The following is a 17,586-nucleotide window of genomic DNA, read 5'->3' as shown; positions in this document are numbered from 1 at the left end:
TATTGAAAGGAACAATCTGGAACCACTCAAGAGATTACACAGCATTTCACTGTTACTCAGCTGAGTCACAGCTTAACTGGGCCTGTCTTTTCACTTCAAATCCTCTGAATTCTTATGCAGAAAACACACAAATCAGGTGTATTTTGTACCATTAATATAATTTACTAATTACAAACCTGAATGCAGTACATAATCGAGCTGTGGTACATACATTTTCGTGGCAGAATATTTGTCATTCTTTGGGAAAAAAGCATATAATAAAATACTTTATGAATATAGAAAATATTTTAAAAATATAAAATTCACTTCCTGGTCATTATAATTGTAAAATACTTCGTTCACATATCACAAGTTGAGTCTACTAAAAAGAACTATTTTGTAAATTACAGTACATTCACAAGTCACTTTTGTGGCAAGTCAGTAATATTAAAAAAACACCAAACCAAAACCCAGGAGTCTTCTCTTCATGCCAGTCCAGCATCTTTGGCCATACTGTAGAAAATACCCTTTGCTGCTATAAGGTTTGCAGGTGTGTCAAATTCAGCTATGGTCCCGTTGTCTAGAACAAGAACCCTGTACAAAACAAAAGATGGTGTGGGGGGAGAGATGTGTCAGAACATTCCTCACAAGGAACATGGTACCTGTTTGTCATAAAGCAAACTTCTCTAATCTTTGTTTTGCTTTTGTTTTCCTCAGTTATTTTCACATGTTAAAACACAACAGATGATAAATGTTCTCCCTGAGCTGCTGCTTGACTAAAAAAGTTACAGGGGGGGACAAGAAAGGGGACAAAAAGCATCTGGAATTGAAACCATAGTTCCAGAAAGCCAAGGAGAGAAAAACTCATGAAGAATACTAATATATTTTCAAGTAATTAAAATGACATGCTGTTAGTGAAGAAGTTACAGCAGCTGCTGTTTAACAAGGCTCAGAAGCTTTTGACAGTGCCAGGAGTGCCCCTGGGCAGAGTCCCCTGCACAGCTCTGGTTTCTGAATATAGAACCCGTTTCCTGTGCCAACAGAGGCAGATCAGGGCTGGAAATTGTGGGATTACACAGCCCATCACTGCTTACACTCTGCCCAACAGGAGAGAGCAGACCCCTGCAGGGGCAGCACAGCCAGCAGCCTGGCCAGCTGTACCTGGTGTAGTCCATGATGGTGTTGAGCCGGTGTGCGATGGTCAGCACCGTGCAGTCCAGGAACTGCCTGCGGATGGTCATCTGGATCAGGTCGTCCGTCTCCAGGTCGATGGCAGCCGTGGCCTCATCCAGGATCAGGACTCTGCTTTTGCGCAGGAGAGCCCTGGCCAGGCACACCAGCTGCCTCTGGCCCACGCTGCAAGCACACAGAGCCCCTCAGTGCCCCCTGCTCACAGCCCCTGCCCAGCTGCTGCCTGCCTGCCTCACCCAAAAAACCCTGGAATACTCTGTGAGCTGCCCGTTCTGCCCCGTAGATCACACATGCAGGCTGCAGCATGGCAAAAACAGTGACAGCATCACTCACTGCCTGGCCACCAAATGTGCCTTTTATCACAGTGACAACAGCCAGGCCAGCTAATGACAGCACTTCTGCCCAATCTTTCAGAAACACTCAGTTCTGATAACACTGGGCATATGCAAACGAAGGGGAAAAAAATGATAAAGAAAAATAAAATTTTATGAGGCTGCAAGTCCTCTCTACCATAAAATATAGATATATAAAATAAAATATGTAAAATATATAAAATATATAAAATATATAAAATATATAAAATATATAATATAAAATAAAATATATAGATATATATGAGCAACCCAGACTTCCTCCCCTGCCACAAACAGCTCGGTCTCTGAGTGTCTGCAGGATGAGGAAGGAGCTGATCATTCATCACAGACAATCTGATGACACCACAGCCTCAGAAGCCAATGAAGCACATCAAAACATGGCATTTTATCATCCCCACCCATGTCTTCATGGGTCTTCCAAATGGTAATGGAAAATAAACACTGCTAAAGTGTCAGGCAGAGAACTCTTAGCACAGCAGTAATGTTATAGTAGCATTTCCCTTCCTACCAATAAATGTTTAAAGGACTGCCTGTCCCTAATATTCTGTCATCCTGAAACTTCCTTCTGACAAGATGGGATTTGGGTTTGGGAGAAGAATCAGGTTTGTGGCAGAGGCAGAAGAGGAGGCAAATGTTTGAACATGGTGGTTTTCTTGGAACAGAAATAGGTGGCCAAATAATTTTGGGTATGACAGACCAGTGGCAGCCTGTGCTCAGTGTCACAGTGCCACTGTCACAGCTGGAGGGCAGCTCAGTGAATGTTCCAGTCCAATTCCTTACCTAAGATTCTCTCCACCCTCTGAGCACTCATAGTCCAGCATGGATGGCTGACTGCTGACAAATCTCTTCAAATGAGACAGTTCAAGTGCTTTCCATATTTCTTCATCTGAATACTTATTAAATGGATCCAGGTTCATCCTCAGTGTTCCAGAAAAGAGAACAGGATCCTGGATATAAAACCAATTTTCATCAGACAAGTCCTTTAGCTGTTTTAATACAGATACTACTGGTAGCTGCTGCTTCAAGGTGCCTATTGCATTGCAGGTAGGCAACCTCCCAAACCCATGCTGTCTGAAAATACATTACATTGTATAGCTCAAACTCAGCCTTCAGCTCTAAAGATGGTTTATCCTAAATCTTGTTTTATAAGGTGGTAGGATGGGACCAGTTAAAATATAAATAGTTTGTTTTTCTGAAACAATTTTCTGAGTGTAACAAAACATTTTTCTTTTTGGATAAACAATTATTTATGGTTTGTTAAGCTGCTATTAAACGTTCGTTCATCATGACACACAGAGGCAGTACCTGAGGAATAATTGTCAGCCTGGAGCGAAGGTCATGGAGACCAATTTCTGAAATTTTCACGCCATCAATTTTAATTTCCCCTTTCACAGCTTCCAGGATCCTGAAGAGGCAGAGCGTCATGGAGGACTTCCCTGCTCCAGTTCTGCCAACAATTCCAATCTACAACAAGATGCAGGTTTAACAACAAAGCACATAGCTAAGAAGAAAACAACACCCAACAAAAAACTCCCAGACAACCCTCCAAGACTCCTCTAAGAGGTTTGACTGAAGATTTGAATCTAAGAGAGGATGTCCCATCCTTCCCTAGAAACCCTGGGTACACTGGAATGTACTTATTTCCACTCTTGTAATTGAAATTATATTCCATGTAAATATCACATGTCATAAATATAATTAATAACACAGGCCTAGAACCATCCTGCATAACTCTGGGTGACTGGAACACCCATGGTAGGACCAGTCACTCAAGGACAAGAAACAAAGGCTCTCTAAGGGCAATTCCTACTTCATGGGAAGCATGTGTATCTCCATGCCAGAAGGATGTTGTCATCCTGCCTGCTTAAAATAAGGGCAAATCTAATTTTTAGCAACAGCCTGTTCAGAAAAGGACTTTCCCATGCTAATTACTCTGTCTCCAGCAGGCAAACCTCAGAACTTTCCATCGAAGTATGTGGAAATTAATCTTCCAGAATAAAGACCATTTCCTGATTAAGGAAACAAAGGATGTCATTTCCTTCAATGCCAAAAATTTCACAGGGGAAGCCGAAGAGCAGAAAAAGCTGGAATTCCTTCTGCCATCTATTGCTTCAGAAAAGCATTCTTGTCACTGAATTTTTGTCACTTGTGCTGGTGCCTCCTACGTGGTGAGCAGGAGCCTGTTGCCAAATGAACTGAAAGTGCAGAAAATCCCATGCAATTCACTCTACTGCTTTCCAGCCAGGGGGATGCTGGCACATGGGCAGCACAGGTCACTGCTGGCCCCTGCACTGGCATCAGTGCTCCTCTGCACCCTCTCCTCTACTCCACACTTTTCCCTGGAGGCACAGAGCAGAGTTCTAGCAGACCTTCAGCTGGTAACTCACCTTTTCCCCACCGTGCACTTGGAGGTTTAGACCCTTCAGCACCAGATCCAGGCCCTTCCTGTACCTCACTGAATAATTCACAAACTCCAGCTCTCCCTTGGATGGCCAGTCTTCTGGGGGGCTCTTGCCTTCAATGATCCAGGGAGCCTGAGGAAAAGCAGAAGTCAGAAATGCCTCACACAGGTTTGAGAAAAAATAATTCAAGCTCAGATAAAAGCATTTTCTCTGATAAACAAAATCCCCATGATCAAATAAATTTATAATAATGGGGGAAAGAAATGGGGTCCTAAGTATCTGCTCATTTGACTTTGAGGTGAAGTTAACAGGAAAAAACTCTGAGCACAGAGGGATGAATCCTCAGTGGATATAAATATTTTCCCATCAGCTTTAACAGAACACTACCAGTTTTCTGCCAGCTCAAGCTCTGGTTTCTAACACATATCACACATCTTGTCTAGCTACCTTTTTCCTTCCAGGTTAAATATTTGATCTCCAGAACCATTTGCTGCAGCACTCCTCCATTTCCTGATTTTTAGTATGCACACAGGACTAACAAAGCAGAGTGTCCAGGCAGCATCTTTCCTGGCACAGCTCCATCTGCCACCTTCAAAAGCCTTTGGCAGCAAAGGTGGGCCACTGGATGATTTCCTGGATTAGCAGCACAGTGTACCTAGAGATGTTCTCTCATGGGAGGTGAGGAGTGATTAAGCTGATTAAAGAGAGGCACTGTTGAAAACACGTGTAAGGTCTGATAATTGCACTGCAGCTCTGCTCATGAGCAGGACCATGGCACGAGCCACGCAGGTGAGACTGTGCATCAAACACTTCAAACACAAAGGGACCAATATTCTGATGGGAAACTCATCTCCCGTGTTACAGCTACTCACACAGCAGAAAATGAGATGCTAAGCACAGGCTGCATGACAGCAATAATAATTTGGAGCTGTGATAGCATAAATTACAGTTCAGAGCATGACATTTGTTCAGGTTAAATGATAACTCTCAGAGCAGGAACCATCTCTCAAGAGCCTCAAGAAAGATCATGTAAATGTGTGCATTAAAATTTTCAGCTTGCTGCTGAGCATGCTGGACTCATGGTAGCTGACCTCTGTTTCAGTTTCTGAATACTCTTTTATTCTTTCCACAGCCACAATATTGGTTTCAAGCTCAGAAGTCATTCGGACCATCCAATTTAGGGACAAGGTCACCTTGGGGAAGACAAGGAACAAAATATCACCCATGGAAGAACAACACATCTAATAAAAACCACACAACCAAACCAAACCAAAACAAAACAAAGCAAAACAGAACTTCAAAACAAACAACCCTCCCCAAACAAAACCAAAACACCCCCCCAAACAACAACCCCCCAAAAACAAACAAAAACCCAACAAGAACAAAACCCCAAAAAACCCCAACAGCAGACACTGCTATTAAGACATGGATTCACATTAATGTTACAAATGAGATAATTACCTTTGCATTAAATTTAATACAGTTATTGGGACAATAAATATATAGATTATCAAGTGCTTATGTGAAGAAGCATATGATGATGCTTCTTGCTGATTTAACACTTGGCCCTCTCAAAAAAAGTTGGATGGAAGTCATTCTCCAAATCAATTGTTTCACTGGAAAACTGCTAACAGCAACTTTGCACACTCATGGTATCTAAAATGCTTCTGGCAAGAGTGAGGCCATGAAATCTGCTAAATTCTCCACAGCATGGGTCAGTAGAGTTTGCCTTGTCTAATTATAAATCCTCATGATCTGCCTGTAATTACCTGGACACACCAATGTGCTGCACAGCAGGATTGATGCACAGCACTTTAAACCATGCTGCTCAAATGGTCTGTTCCTGATGTTCTGACCCTTCCTGGGTCTCCCATGGGCCACCCCTGAGGGCACTGGAGTTCAGTACAGCCTTGATGCTCCCCAAGTGCCCTGAAACCCTCCTCCATGTGAGCTTGCTGATGATTTCAGCACTCAGTGAATCTCTGTTGTCCAAACATCCCACTACTGCTCATTTTAATTATTTCCTTATTAACTCCAGCTTTAGCAAGCACTCAGATTACTGCTAATATATCCACATCATCTACAAAAATGTAAATCCCAAAAAAAAAAGCTGTAACACGTACCTGCAATGCATAGGACACTGACAGTCCCACCAGGCCAGCATTCAGGCTGCTCCTACCAATCACAGCAAAAAGGGCAGCAAAAAGGACAATGCAGTTCCCCACAAACTCAACTCGGATGCCCAGCCACCTGGAAGAGTGCAGGTGTGTCAGCAGAGTGGGAAAAGGTTGCCAGGGAGCAATTCTTCAAACAAGGTAATTGAAGTGGCGACAGGAAATGGTGTTTTACCTGTTTGACACTATGCCAGGATAATAACTCTTCTGATTTTCATCCACCTTCAGGTCACTGATGTCCACGAAGGCTTTCACTCTCCTGTAGGCTCTGATGACACTGGCCCCTGACACAGTCTCTGAGAAGTGGGAGTAGATGGGGGATCTGCTCACTGACTCCAGGCGCTTCAGCTGGCGCGAGGTTGCGACGTAGAACCGCTGCCATTTTCCACAGCAAATTGGAAAGCTCATTAAATACTTCCACTTTTTAAATTAACAGTCAAGAGTTTCTTAGGTTAAGGATTTAAAGGAGATGGCTACTTATGCACTTCAACCCTCTGAAATATTGTCTATAATTAAGAAAGTTATCTTTACATCATTCCACAAAAGAGGGATGGGTAACTACAATTTCTATGGACTGAAAGTTGAATTTATCAGTTAATATAATCTAGCAGAATGAGTCCATCTGTAGGAGCCTCATTTTCCAAGAAAACAAATTGTTCATTTGCACCTCCATTACCAGGTCTCTATTTACAGTCTGTAAAATAAGCTTGATTATTGCTCAGAAATCAATAAAATTGATGCTTTCTATTTTCAACATTTTAATTCCTCACTACCTTGGAAACTTATCAGTATGTCAAATATATCCACATTTTAATATACTGACGTGCACTGCAGTGCTGGCTCTAGCAGTAGAAAAAAAAAAAAGCTAAAAAAGTTTATCTATTTCACAGCCACATCTTGCAGTGCATTTCTTTTTCTGAGAAAAGTAAACAGCATTTTGTTTATATAAACACATAGCCACTCCAGGTATTTCCATTTCCCCCCCCCACATTAGATGCTTTTCCTACAAAGGAATAATTGGAATAGCCACCACACATTTTTCCCAGTTACCTGAACAAAGAAGTAGAGAATTGCCAGGGGGACAATCACCACGGTGAAGAGCGGGGTGCTGGCGATGATAACGATCATGGTGGACAGGGAGGTGAAGAAGGTGCCCAGGAACATGAGGATGGTGGGTGGGATGACCTCGTCGATGACGTAGATGTCCTTGGAGAAGCGGTTGATGACCCGCCCGCTGGGGGTGGTGTCGTAGAAGGACTGGGGGCTGTGCAATTTGTTCTCCAGCAGCGCGGCGTGCAGCGTCCGGGCAGCGTTGATGCCCCCCAAGGCCAGGGTGAAGGAGGAGATCAGCACCAGCAGCCCTGGCAGGGGGGAGCAGATGTGTTATCCCCTGGTGTCTGTGATTCTCAGCCCCCTGAGCCTTGGCTGCTGTGCTCCAAGCTTGTTTGGCTTCACAGAATTCACAGAGTCAGGTTGGAAGAGACCTTCAAGATCATCGAGTCCAACCCACGCCCTAACACCTCAACAAGACCACGGCACCAAGTGCCACATCCAGGCTTTTTTAAACACATCCAGGGATGGTGACTCTACCTTGGGCAGACCCTTCCAGTACTTTATCACTCTTATTCACTTTATTCCCTGCCCACCCTCTCTTCCTATGCACATCAGCATTGCATCCACTGCATCCTGAGGCACAGGAACATCCTCAGGATTCACCATCCTGTCTGTGGAAAACACACACACAACCATCTTCCTGCTGTTTCCCTCCATAAGTACTAATGCTACAACTTCACCCCAATCCTTCCTTCCCCTCTGCATTAAAATTTTCATGTTTTCTTTCCAACTTGTCTCTCTCAACCCTCCTCAAGTGCTTCACAACAAAATTAAAAGTGCTGGACTGAGCTCAGACTGTGTAGCTCTAGGTTCCATGAGTTCCCTTGCTTAGGACAGGAGTTGGGGGGCAATTCTCATAGAATCATCCAATGGTTGGGTTGCAAGGGGCCTTTAGGATCACCCAATTCCAACCTCACCACCACCATCCCAGGTTGCTCAGAGCTCCATCCAACCTGGCACTGGACACTCCAGAGATGGGGCAGCCACAGCTTCTCTAGGCAGGGCCTCACCTCCAGCACAGTAAATTATTTATTCCTAACACATAATCTAAACCAACCATCCTTTCAGACCACTAGTAAGTGCTACCATATCTTTCTGACCTAACTCCTCATTCCTAAAGGTTGGGGCATGATGATTTTACCTGCCCTCACCTTGCAGGAGGCCCAGGGCAGCGTAGACCCCAATTCTCATGGCTTTGTTTTGCTGAGTCCCATTTACCACGGGCTCATTGGTCCAGTCACTGAGCCACACGTTGGCCCCGATGGCAGCAGCATTTTGGCAGCAATACAGGAAACAGATCACCAAAGAAATGACAGGGCCAACAGCCTTCATGTATTGCCAGAACACTGCTAGCTTTACCTGCAAAAACACACAGCAGAGCTGGTTTGCACAACCCACACAAGAAGGATTTTAGAGAGAATTATGAGAGAGAAAAATTCCTTGTGAGAGGAACTGCTGACAAAACTTTAACACACTCTGACACCAGCCTAACTCAAAACTGCCCAAGCTCCTAAACACCACAGAAAAAGGTTCATGTGCCTGAGCTCCCTGTCAGGGTGATGGCTTTCAAAACAAGACAAAAACCTCTCTCAAATACTCTTCTCCTCCATGTTGAGGATCTGTATTTCATTATTTTGTGGGGTTGTAGTTTTTAAGACTATGCCAGAGGGGGAAAAAAAAAATAAAAGGAAAGAAAGAAAGAAGCCAGATCAAATAGCAGCAAAAGATGGGTAATAAGAATAGGAGCCAAGATTTTTAGGCAGAAGAAGCAACTTGGCAGGAATATTGTACTCAAGACTACTTTAAATGGCCTATTTAAGGAAAAGTGTTGAACATGCCTCCACTCTGTCTTCACAGCAACTTGAATGAGCAACATCAAATGCTAATGCACCCCAAAAAGAACATAAACAGATGATGCTGATGGCAATAAGTAAAGGTGCTGTCTCTAAGTGCAAAAAGGCAGAGAAGTAAAAAGAGACAGGGACTCAGGACAAAACTCTGTCCTTAGAAAAAAGAGTAAGAAGGAATAATTATGAGAACAAGTGTTGTTGATTAGGGACTTTGAAGGCTAAAATAATCCATAGAAAAAAGCTGGTCTATGCTATGGACCATGTACTTCAGACTAAACAGGACACACTGAGCCTTCTGAAGTGGAGGGAAGGGTCTTTTTTTAATCAAATTCCCCTGCCCCTCTTCCATCTCCTGCTCCTTTCTTTGTGTTCCCATCTTCTCCTTTTTCCTTGTTTCCATTTTTCTCCCTGGCCCTACTCAGGAGAAATACAGCCCCTTTGCACCTATCAGCACAAAGTGCTCTGGGGTTGGGCTGGCAGGTATTTAGGCAGAACAGCCCCACTGGCACCCAGAGGCAGCTGGTTCATGTAGCCCAGTTCTGCAGCTGGACTCAGCAGCAGCCAAACAGTTTAAAAACCAGCAGTGCTGAAAGCTCTGTGAGACACAGGCAGGGCTGATGGAGAGCAGGGCTCTGCACTATCGGGTGACTGTGGAGGGAGCTGGAAGAGATTTTCTTTCTTTTTGTTCTCCTCAGTATACAGGGCTAGCTAGGTGCCAAAATCTCTGCCAAAATCCCTAAAATGAATGAGCAGTGGCCACCAGATTAACACCTAAAGCCTGCAGTTGTGACTTATACAACATATTTAATAGAGCTGGATCAAATGGTAAAACAAAAGGGATTTTTTTTCTTCAAACAGAAAAAAGGTAGAAAAGGGGGGGGGGGGGGAATCAACCATACCGTGCCTGTTTCAGTGGTTTCAGCCTGAATAAGTTTCTCATTGGCATTTTTCTTTGGAACAGGAGGCTCTGCTGGCTTCTTCTCACAGACTCTTCGCTTCGTTGACATTTTGTTGGGACATTCTCCTCCCTCAGAAGACACTACACTAAGTTGCCTAGTTACAACAGAAGAGTCATTAGGAGAAAAAGGCATATTGTGGCAGTGCTAAGGCAAGGCTGGGATGTAGTGAACTGGATTTATTCCCAGCTCTTCCACTGAGTTCCCATGCCAGCTTTACTCACAGCTCTGAGTGCTTCTAGCACCTCTCTGCAGGTTCAGGGGTGCCAGAAATGCAGGATCTAAGAAAGGCTATGGCACAGCCAGATCTCTTTGGGAAAGGCCTTCAGAGGCTTCATGGCAAGGCAGACATTTCAAAGCAAACCCTGAGCTGCTCTGTTTTCATATCAGCAGTAGCTGGACTGCACCTATGGGTATGATTATAAAAACCTTCAAAGGTTTCCAAGGCTCCCAGTGGAAAGGTGCAATGCAAGGGGTTTATTTATCACACATCTGCCAGCAGTTCACTGTTGTGTGGGTAAACACACACTGTGGTGTTGCCTGAGAACCAGAGAGCTGCTTTTAGAAATTGGTTCAGTCCAGACTGAAAAGAAGATTGAAGGAATAGAGGTTTGATGTTGCGTGTTCACATTTATTTTTAAAAGGATACTAAACCAATTTATTTATGAGAGGAAATTGAGAAAACTGAAGCCCAGATGGAGAAGCAGCATGTGATTGACACCTGAAAGATGTTTTTTTTACCCCAGACACAGACTAGAAATGCAAGGGCCTGGTGTTTACCTAAGAAACTGTTTGCGGACCTCGTTTGCCACGGGCTCGTTATCAGCCAGGTCTGTGTGGATGCTCAGGGTGTCCTCAGCCAGCAGCACTTCTTCCTCCTCCAGCACTGCAAGACAAGATCACACCTCGATTTTCTGCCACAGAAAAACACTGAGGGCACAGAGAAAGGTGGCTGGACAAAGGAAGAGCCATGAAAAACAAGAAAGGAAAAGCGCAGTGCATGAGCTCCCCCCTAGCTTTGCTTATATCCCTCTGTGCATCACTTATAACAAAACTGCAAAGATCTTGTGAGGCAGGTTGGCTGCCAGATGCATTTTTATCACATCCCTTTAATCCACTAGAATGCCAGGCAGTAGTGTTAGGGTTGGTTCTAGCTAAATTCACTTATAGGGCACGTTCTAGGCATGATCCTGGGCTGGGGGAGTCACACCAGGAGTCCTCAAGCCTCTGCTGTGGCTGGAAGGTTCTGTGCATGCTCCTCTGCCTGCCTGGAGAGCAGAGTTGGGAACACTATCACACAGAGGAAACATCCACCAGAATGCTTTTATCTGGCATCATTTTGTCAGAATCAAACCAAGCTGAAAAGGAACCCAAGATTAAAATGTCATCTGAACTTTGCTATGTGGAAATACCTCAACCACATACAAAGAGAGAACACACCAGACTCTGGGTAGCCCCTTTGATAGCAAGCCCAGATTGTTCTTGGCTACTGTGTCTTCCTGCTGAGCTTGACCTTTCTAATTGGAAAATGAATTCCCGAGTCTAAAATAATTTCTAAGACAATAATTGCTCTTTTTGTAGGACAAACCACATGAAATTTTGAAAGAAATTTGTGAAAATATTACTCAGTAATACAGACCAGAGACAATAATTTTCACAGTAGCACAGAAAGGCAAATGCCAGATTGCCATGAAGAACCAGGGGGCACTTTACAGAGAAAATATCTGTAATCTTGTTGACTGAAAAAGATATCTTTTAAGAAAAAGCAATACTGTACTTGTTGGTTCATCCTCTTCTATGTCTTCATCCAGTGCATAATTCCGGAGGAATTCTGCAAAGGCCTTGTTCTGTTTCAGAAGCTCTTGGTAAGATCCCATTTCAGAGATTTGGCCATCTACCAGGACAATTATATGGTCAACCTGAGGCAGGAAGCTAATGCTGTGGGTCACCAGGATTCGGGTCTGGATAGGGAAAAGGAAAAAAATCACATATTCCTCATTTGCCTGTGGGGACTGACAGTACCCAGCAAGCCAAATTCTACCACATTTTTGGGACAGGGGATGAATTATTGTGTCAAGATAAAATGCCCAGTTAAATAGCACTGTCTACATTAGGCAAATCAGCTTGGAATTATGTACATGAACTCACTTTGCTCCTACTACTAACAAAACAGAGAGGAAAATAAATACATTGAATTATCACTCCCTCCTTCCCTTATGCTGATTTTCTTTGCAGCCCTTCCCTTATGATCTGAGAAGATGGCAGCAGGAGTGGAAGGAGCAGCAAAGTCACTGCAGTTTGTTTTTGCCAAAATCCTCTGTAAGATCCACATTTGCTGCAGCTTCCTGGCTGTGCTGCCTCTGGAAAACAACAATTAAACCACCAGCCTGTGCACGTTCCAGCACGCCTTGATCTTCAGAGCTCTCTTAGAGGAGGGATTTTAAAGGCAGGGCAGGTTTCTGCCTCTACCCACAGCATTCCTGGGCATGTGTGAGCAGAGTTTCACAGCAGCCTGGTACCCACAGTGGCAGCTACACACAGAAACTCAGCAATGAGCTGGGTGGTGAAACAGTGTTCCTGAGATTGTGCTCATTTCTGTGATAATTGATAAAAGATTCGTGTCAATCATAGAAGTATTGGGGTTTGTATAAACCAGAATACTTTAGTCTGAAATGAAACATTGCACTAGAGAAAAGAAAATTTGGTTAAATTAATCTGTTTTAAATTCCCCCGTTATGAATATTATATTTTCTAAATAAATTGTATCTGCTAACAGTTTGCAAAACAAGGGTTTCACACAGCCCAAGAGATTTTTGCAAAATCAGATTTCCTGCCTTTGTGTAATCAATTGCAGTCTATCTACTGAGACCAGACTTCCCAATTTCTGCCATTCCTTATCTACCAAGAGCAGATGGTTATCTGTGAGACCCGACAAATTGTCCAGAGACCTCACATCATCCAGAGCTCCCATGAATGTTTTTTTGACCACCACTGCTTACCTGGCAAAATCATGACAACAAAAAAATAACAATTATTGATTACTGTGAGAAGAAAGAAGAAGAAAGAAGGAAGAAGAAAGAAGGAAGAAGAAAGAAGGAAGAAGGAAGAAGGAAGAAGGAAGAAGGAAGAAGGAAGAAGGAAGAAGGAAGAAGGAAGAAGGAAGAAGGAAGAAGGAAGAAGGAAGAAGGAAGAAGGAAGAAGGAAGAAGGAAGAAGGAAGAAGGAAGAAGAAAGAAGAAAGAAGAAAGAAGAAAGAAGAAAGAAGAGAAAGAAGAAAGAAGAAAGAAGAAAGAAGCTGCAAAGCAAAGTTTGGCAGAGCATGGCTGCCACCCCAGCACTGCGTCCTCTCTCCATACAAAACAAATAATAATAAAATAAAACCGAGACTTTTGTTACTCATTTACAGCATTCCCAAGTGCATCCATCCCCAGCTCACCTTTCCCTTCAGGAGCCCGTCGGGGCCAATGACCTTGTCGAAGATGTGCTTGGCCACGTGCGAGTCCACGGCCGACAGGGGATCGTCCAGCAGCAGCAGCTCGGCGCCGCCGTACACGGCCCGCGCCAGGCTGACCCGCTGCCGCTGCCCCCCGGACAGGTTGATGCCCTGCAGGGACAGCACAGGCCAACACCAGTCACACAGTCACACCGTGACAGCCCAGCGAGCATCTCTGGCCTGCTTGGGGGGCTCAAAACCCCCCTGGTGAGGGTCTCAAAGACCCCTGGTGTCTCAGGCGCTGAATTCGAACTCTGTAGATGTTACGCTCCCTAAATCATACCCCTGGGATGCCATCCCATGAAACAAAGAAATTCCTTCAAACGAAACCCCCCTCCATTACCAAAAACCCCCTTATCTATTAGGATTTCTATTGGCTCTTAAAGTCACCAGTTAATTGGTTCTTTTCTTGCTTAGAGTTTTAAGATAATTGGTTAGTTTGTAAGTTGTAGTTTTTACTGGTTAGAAACACAATCCTCTGGAAACCTATATAAAGGCTTTTGTTATCTGATATAATTAGACCGTTGTTAGCATTCCCCTTTGAGGACAATAAACAACTTTTGCTGAGCAGTCTCAAGCCTTTATTCTTGGCTAGTGAGTAGCTAGGGGCTCTGCATCAGGGGTTCAGAAGTACCTGGACTCAGGACTGCAAACCCCGGGGTTGGAAAGCACCCAACCCTAAAAAATAGCTACATTTTGGCACTCTGAATGGTTCTTCACACCCTAGCAAGACCCGGTGAGCAGTTTCTATTTTCTGCCTTCGAATCGCTAAACGGTCTGGTGGTGTAAGTTCTTGTTGTATAAAAACCTGCACCAAGAATCCAATCCCAGTCCACAACCCCTGGGGGAAATTATCAACACAGAGAGAATGGAAACGAGCTACCAAAATTAGTAAAGTGTAAATTAGATTGTTAGAACGTAGATAAATAGACTTGCTGGAAGAATTTGGGGGGTGGACACCTCTTCCTCCTTCTTCTCCATGTCATCAATGCTAGGTGACATGCTGGCACTTTTAGATTGGATGGGGTCAGGGCTGGACCATTTAACAAGATTGTATTGTATTGGGAAATTATTGTAAACATGTAACATGTAATTCAGACTATATAAGACAAGCCCTGCCTTCACAGGCAGATTCCACCATGGATGCCCAGCTGAGCAGACCACTGTTAGCCAGGCAAAAAAAGTCCCTGAGAGCTACTAGAGGGAGCTGTTAAGACACAGAATTATAAAAAGTGAAACTGTCAAGCAGGATGTAAAATGCAAATTTCAAAGCGGGGCTGTGGCAGCTGGAACATCTTCCACATCTTTCATTTTACACACAAATCCCCATCTCCTCACCATTTCATGAATTCTAGCTCAAACTCAGTGGTCTATATAAAAAGAATATCTTTATTTGTAAACACAGATGTAAATGTTTCTTATTAAAATGTGTTATATTAATTAATTTTCTTTTTTTTTTTTTTTTTTTTTTTTTCACTTGAAGCACAACCATATGTTCCCTCCCTTTTTATCCCTACAGGAAAAGGAAGGCCTTCAGTGATTCTGCACAGATGCACCTTCACAATTCATAACAAATAGAGAGTGCTCTGATCTTACAGGGCTAGATGTGCAATTCTGCATCACAATACACACACAAGCCTAAAGTTAAGAAAATGTTTAAGTCAAGTGCTTTCCAGAGAACTGCCCTGCACGTTTTGGTGTTGATTTTAGCAGGGATGCCATTGTGAAAATCAAATCAAATCAAATAATATCAAATCAAATCAAGTGTTGACTTTACAGTATTCTCTCTTTAGCTAGAGCAAGAATCACCAGGCAGGTCTGACTTGAGAAAAATAAAAATCTACCTAAAAAAATTACCTTCTCTCCTATCTCAGTTTGATCTCCTCCTGGCAGCACCTCCAGGTCAGTTTTTAAAGCACAGGCCTCCAGGGCACTTTGGTATTTTTCCTCATTAAGAGGTTGGCCAAACAAAATGTTATCTTTCAGTGTGGCATTCTGGATCCAGGCTTGCTGAGGCACATAAGCAACAGAACCCTAGAAAGAGAGAGAGAGAGAAAACCTCTGACTTGTAACAAGCAGGAATTCATGCTCTAAGATCTTCAGCACATTTATAGCTCCTGGTCCCTATATATTCACATTATATGTATATGAGTGCAGACTGCTCATGTGTCATTGATCAAATCAGGAAAGTAATTTCATATAAAGGAAGGCAAAACTCAAACATCCTGACAAGCTGCCAGAGGAGCAACTAGAATTCCCTCTGGATTTCCCTACCACCATTAAATGGTTACATAAAAAACCACCAACCTTCACAGCCACTTCTCCTTCCAGCTTTTCCATCTCACCCAGCAGAGCAGACACCAGGGAAGACTTTCCACAGCCAACATGGCCAACAATGGCAACCAAAGAACCACTGGGGACCAACATATTTATACTGTGGAGGAAACAGGCTGGAAATTAATTAAACATTAGTTTACTAAAGACATCAGAGGTCTTTAAACCAGGGCTGAAATACACAGTCACACCTGACTGGATATAATACACAAAGCTTGGTCACTGATTTTCTCTTCCCTTTCTTGCATAAATCAACTGCAACCAGAATTTGAGGAGCAAATGAAAACCCAGCATAATTTATCTTGCTGGTTGCTAAAGCAGTAGGATTATTAACAAGCCTTCTAAGACTCTTTGCTGTGTTATATCAATCCATCAGCAAGTCAAACTGGGTTAATAAGTATTTTGAAAGTAGACAATATTCCAGAAGTATTTTGGGGTTTGATTTTAAGACCAAAAGCAATTGTATGAAAGTAATGAGTGAATACATCCCATGTAAAGACTTTAGAAGTGGATTTCCTGTGCTGGTAAATAAGGTTCACAATGACACAAGAAAAACAGGACTTCCCCAATTAAAATACTTTATTGTTTTCCCCTCTGTGTTCTTAAAGGCACTACTTTAGGGCCTGAAGGCAAAATGATACAAAAATGACTGATGGATGCAGTCTCTGCTGCCAAAGTGCTTTTCACTAATGAAATCAAGCCAAATTTCTATTTACATAGATCTTGAGGCATAACAGAAGGTATATATGCTTCCAGGCAAATTTTGTTTCTCTTCATTCAAATAGGCAAATGTGCAAACATTCACCCATTTGAGTGTGGAAATGGCCTTTCCACTGCCTCAAGGCTCTTCAAGGAAGAGACCACTGCTGGCACACCTAGCTCCAAACAGACACCTCAACTGTCCTCAAAATCCATCAGATCAATTTGATTCCACAATGCTCCAGTTAAAAAATGTCTTTTTAAGGAATTTTGGAGCCTGTCTTTCAATAAGTAACTATTTTATGCTGTGGAGTTAAAGCCTTACAGCCCTGTTCTGTAAAGCCTGACAATGACAAGGCATGAGTTAAATGTTTTAAAGGCAGAAGAGACGCTGACATGTGATGCATGTTTTTTTACCAGACACCTTTCAAACAGGCTTCCCAAGGCCCAGGTAGATGTTGTACTGCAATTGCACAAAGAAATCTTACTCTTTCAATGCTGGCTTAAGCTCCTTTCCCCAGCTGAACGTTGCATTTCTTACACTGATGGCAATGCCTGTGTGGCAAAAACACAGAGGGGCAGGAAATGTGTTACTCACAACAGCACAACTGAGAACAGGCTGACAGAGGGATCTTTATTTACACACACTGCATTTCCCTTTTCTGCTGGCATAGGAAGCACAGGCACGTGCCTGTGGGTCACAAGACAGGCTTGTTCAGAGGGAAAATAGCTGAAAATAACTACAGCTTCAGCCATAGACTGTGACCTGACAGACCCAGGGAGCTGAGAAGATGCCCTGCTCCACCCTGCCCTGCTGTTCAGCATCACAACAACTTTACTTCAGAAACCCCTTTCAGATCAGCAGATCACTGCATGCTGTTGACTTAGATAAATCATATTTGACACTCTGCAGCTTTTTGCTTGCCACACCTGGCTCACCCAATTGTTTGAGGATATTGTTTGGAACACAAGTAATCAAAACTGTTCACAAAGTTCTTGAGCATTTGTGCAGTGTGAAAGGT

At 43.3% G+C, this 17,586-nt stretch overlaps 1 protein-coding gene across 1 annotated transcript in view; it reads right to left on the bottom strand.

Annotated features, from left to right (window-relative positions):
• Window positions 1–137: 137 nt before the first annotated feature.
• Window positions 138–17,586, bottom strand: part of ABCC3 (ATP binding cassette subfamily C member 3) — a 48,184-nt gene continuing 30,735 nt past the window's right edge. The window contains exons 15-31 of the mRNA XM_079323575.1: window positions 17,053–17,119; window positions 15,839–15,965; window positions 15,389–15,565; window positions 13,475–13,642; window positions 11,817–12,000; window positions 10,820–10,925; window positions 9,983–10,136; window positions 8,385–8,592; window positions 7,171–7,481; window positions 6,296–6,495; window positions 6,070–6,196; window positions 5,038–5,139; window positions 3,932–4,078; window positions 2,850–3,008; window positions 2,325–2,491; window positions 1,141–1,335; window positions 138–573 (exon numbers count right to left, since the gene is read on the bottom strand). Coding sequence (XP_079179701.1) covers window positions 465–573; window positions 1,141–1,335; window positions 2,325–2,491; window positions 2,850–3,008; window positions 3,932–4,078; window positions 5,038–5,139; window positions 6,070–6,196; window positions 6,296–6,495; window positions 7,171–7,481; window positions 8,385–8,592; window positions 9,983–10,136; window positions 10,820–10,925; window positions 11,817–12,000; window positions 13,475–13,642; window positions 15,389–15,565; window positions 15,839–15,965; window positions 17,053–17,119 — 2,708 coding nt within the window. The 3' untranslated portion in view covers window positions 138–464. The remainder of the gene's footprint in view (window positions 574–1,140; window positions 1,336–2,324; window positions 2,492–2,849; window positions 3,009–3,931; window positions 4,079–5,037; window positions 5,140–6,069; window positions 6,197–6,295; window positions 6,496–7,170; window positions 7,482–8,384; window positions 8,593–9,982; window positions 10,137–10,819; window positions 10,926–11,816; window positions 12,001–13,474; window positions 13,643–15,388; window positions 15,566–15,838; window positions 15,966–17,052; window positions 17,120–17,586) is intronic.

This window comes from Erithacus rubecula, assembly GCF_903797595.1.
Source record: "Erithacus rubecula genome assembly, chromosome: 20".
Taxonomy (NCBI): domain Eukaryota; kingdom Metazoa; phylum Chordata; class Aves; order Passeriformes; family Muscicapidae; genus Erithacus; species Erithacus rubecula.
The sequence above is the reverse complement of the archived record's forward strand: the minus strand, read 5'-3'. Positions and strand labels throughout refer to the sequence as shown.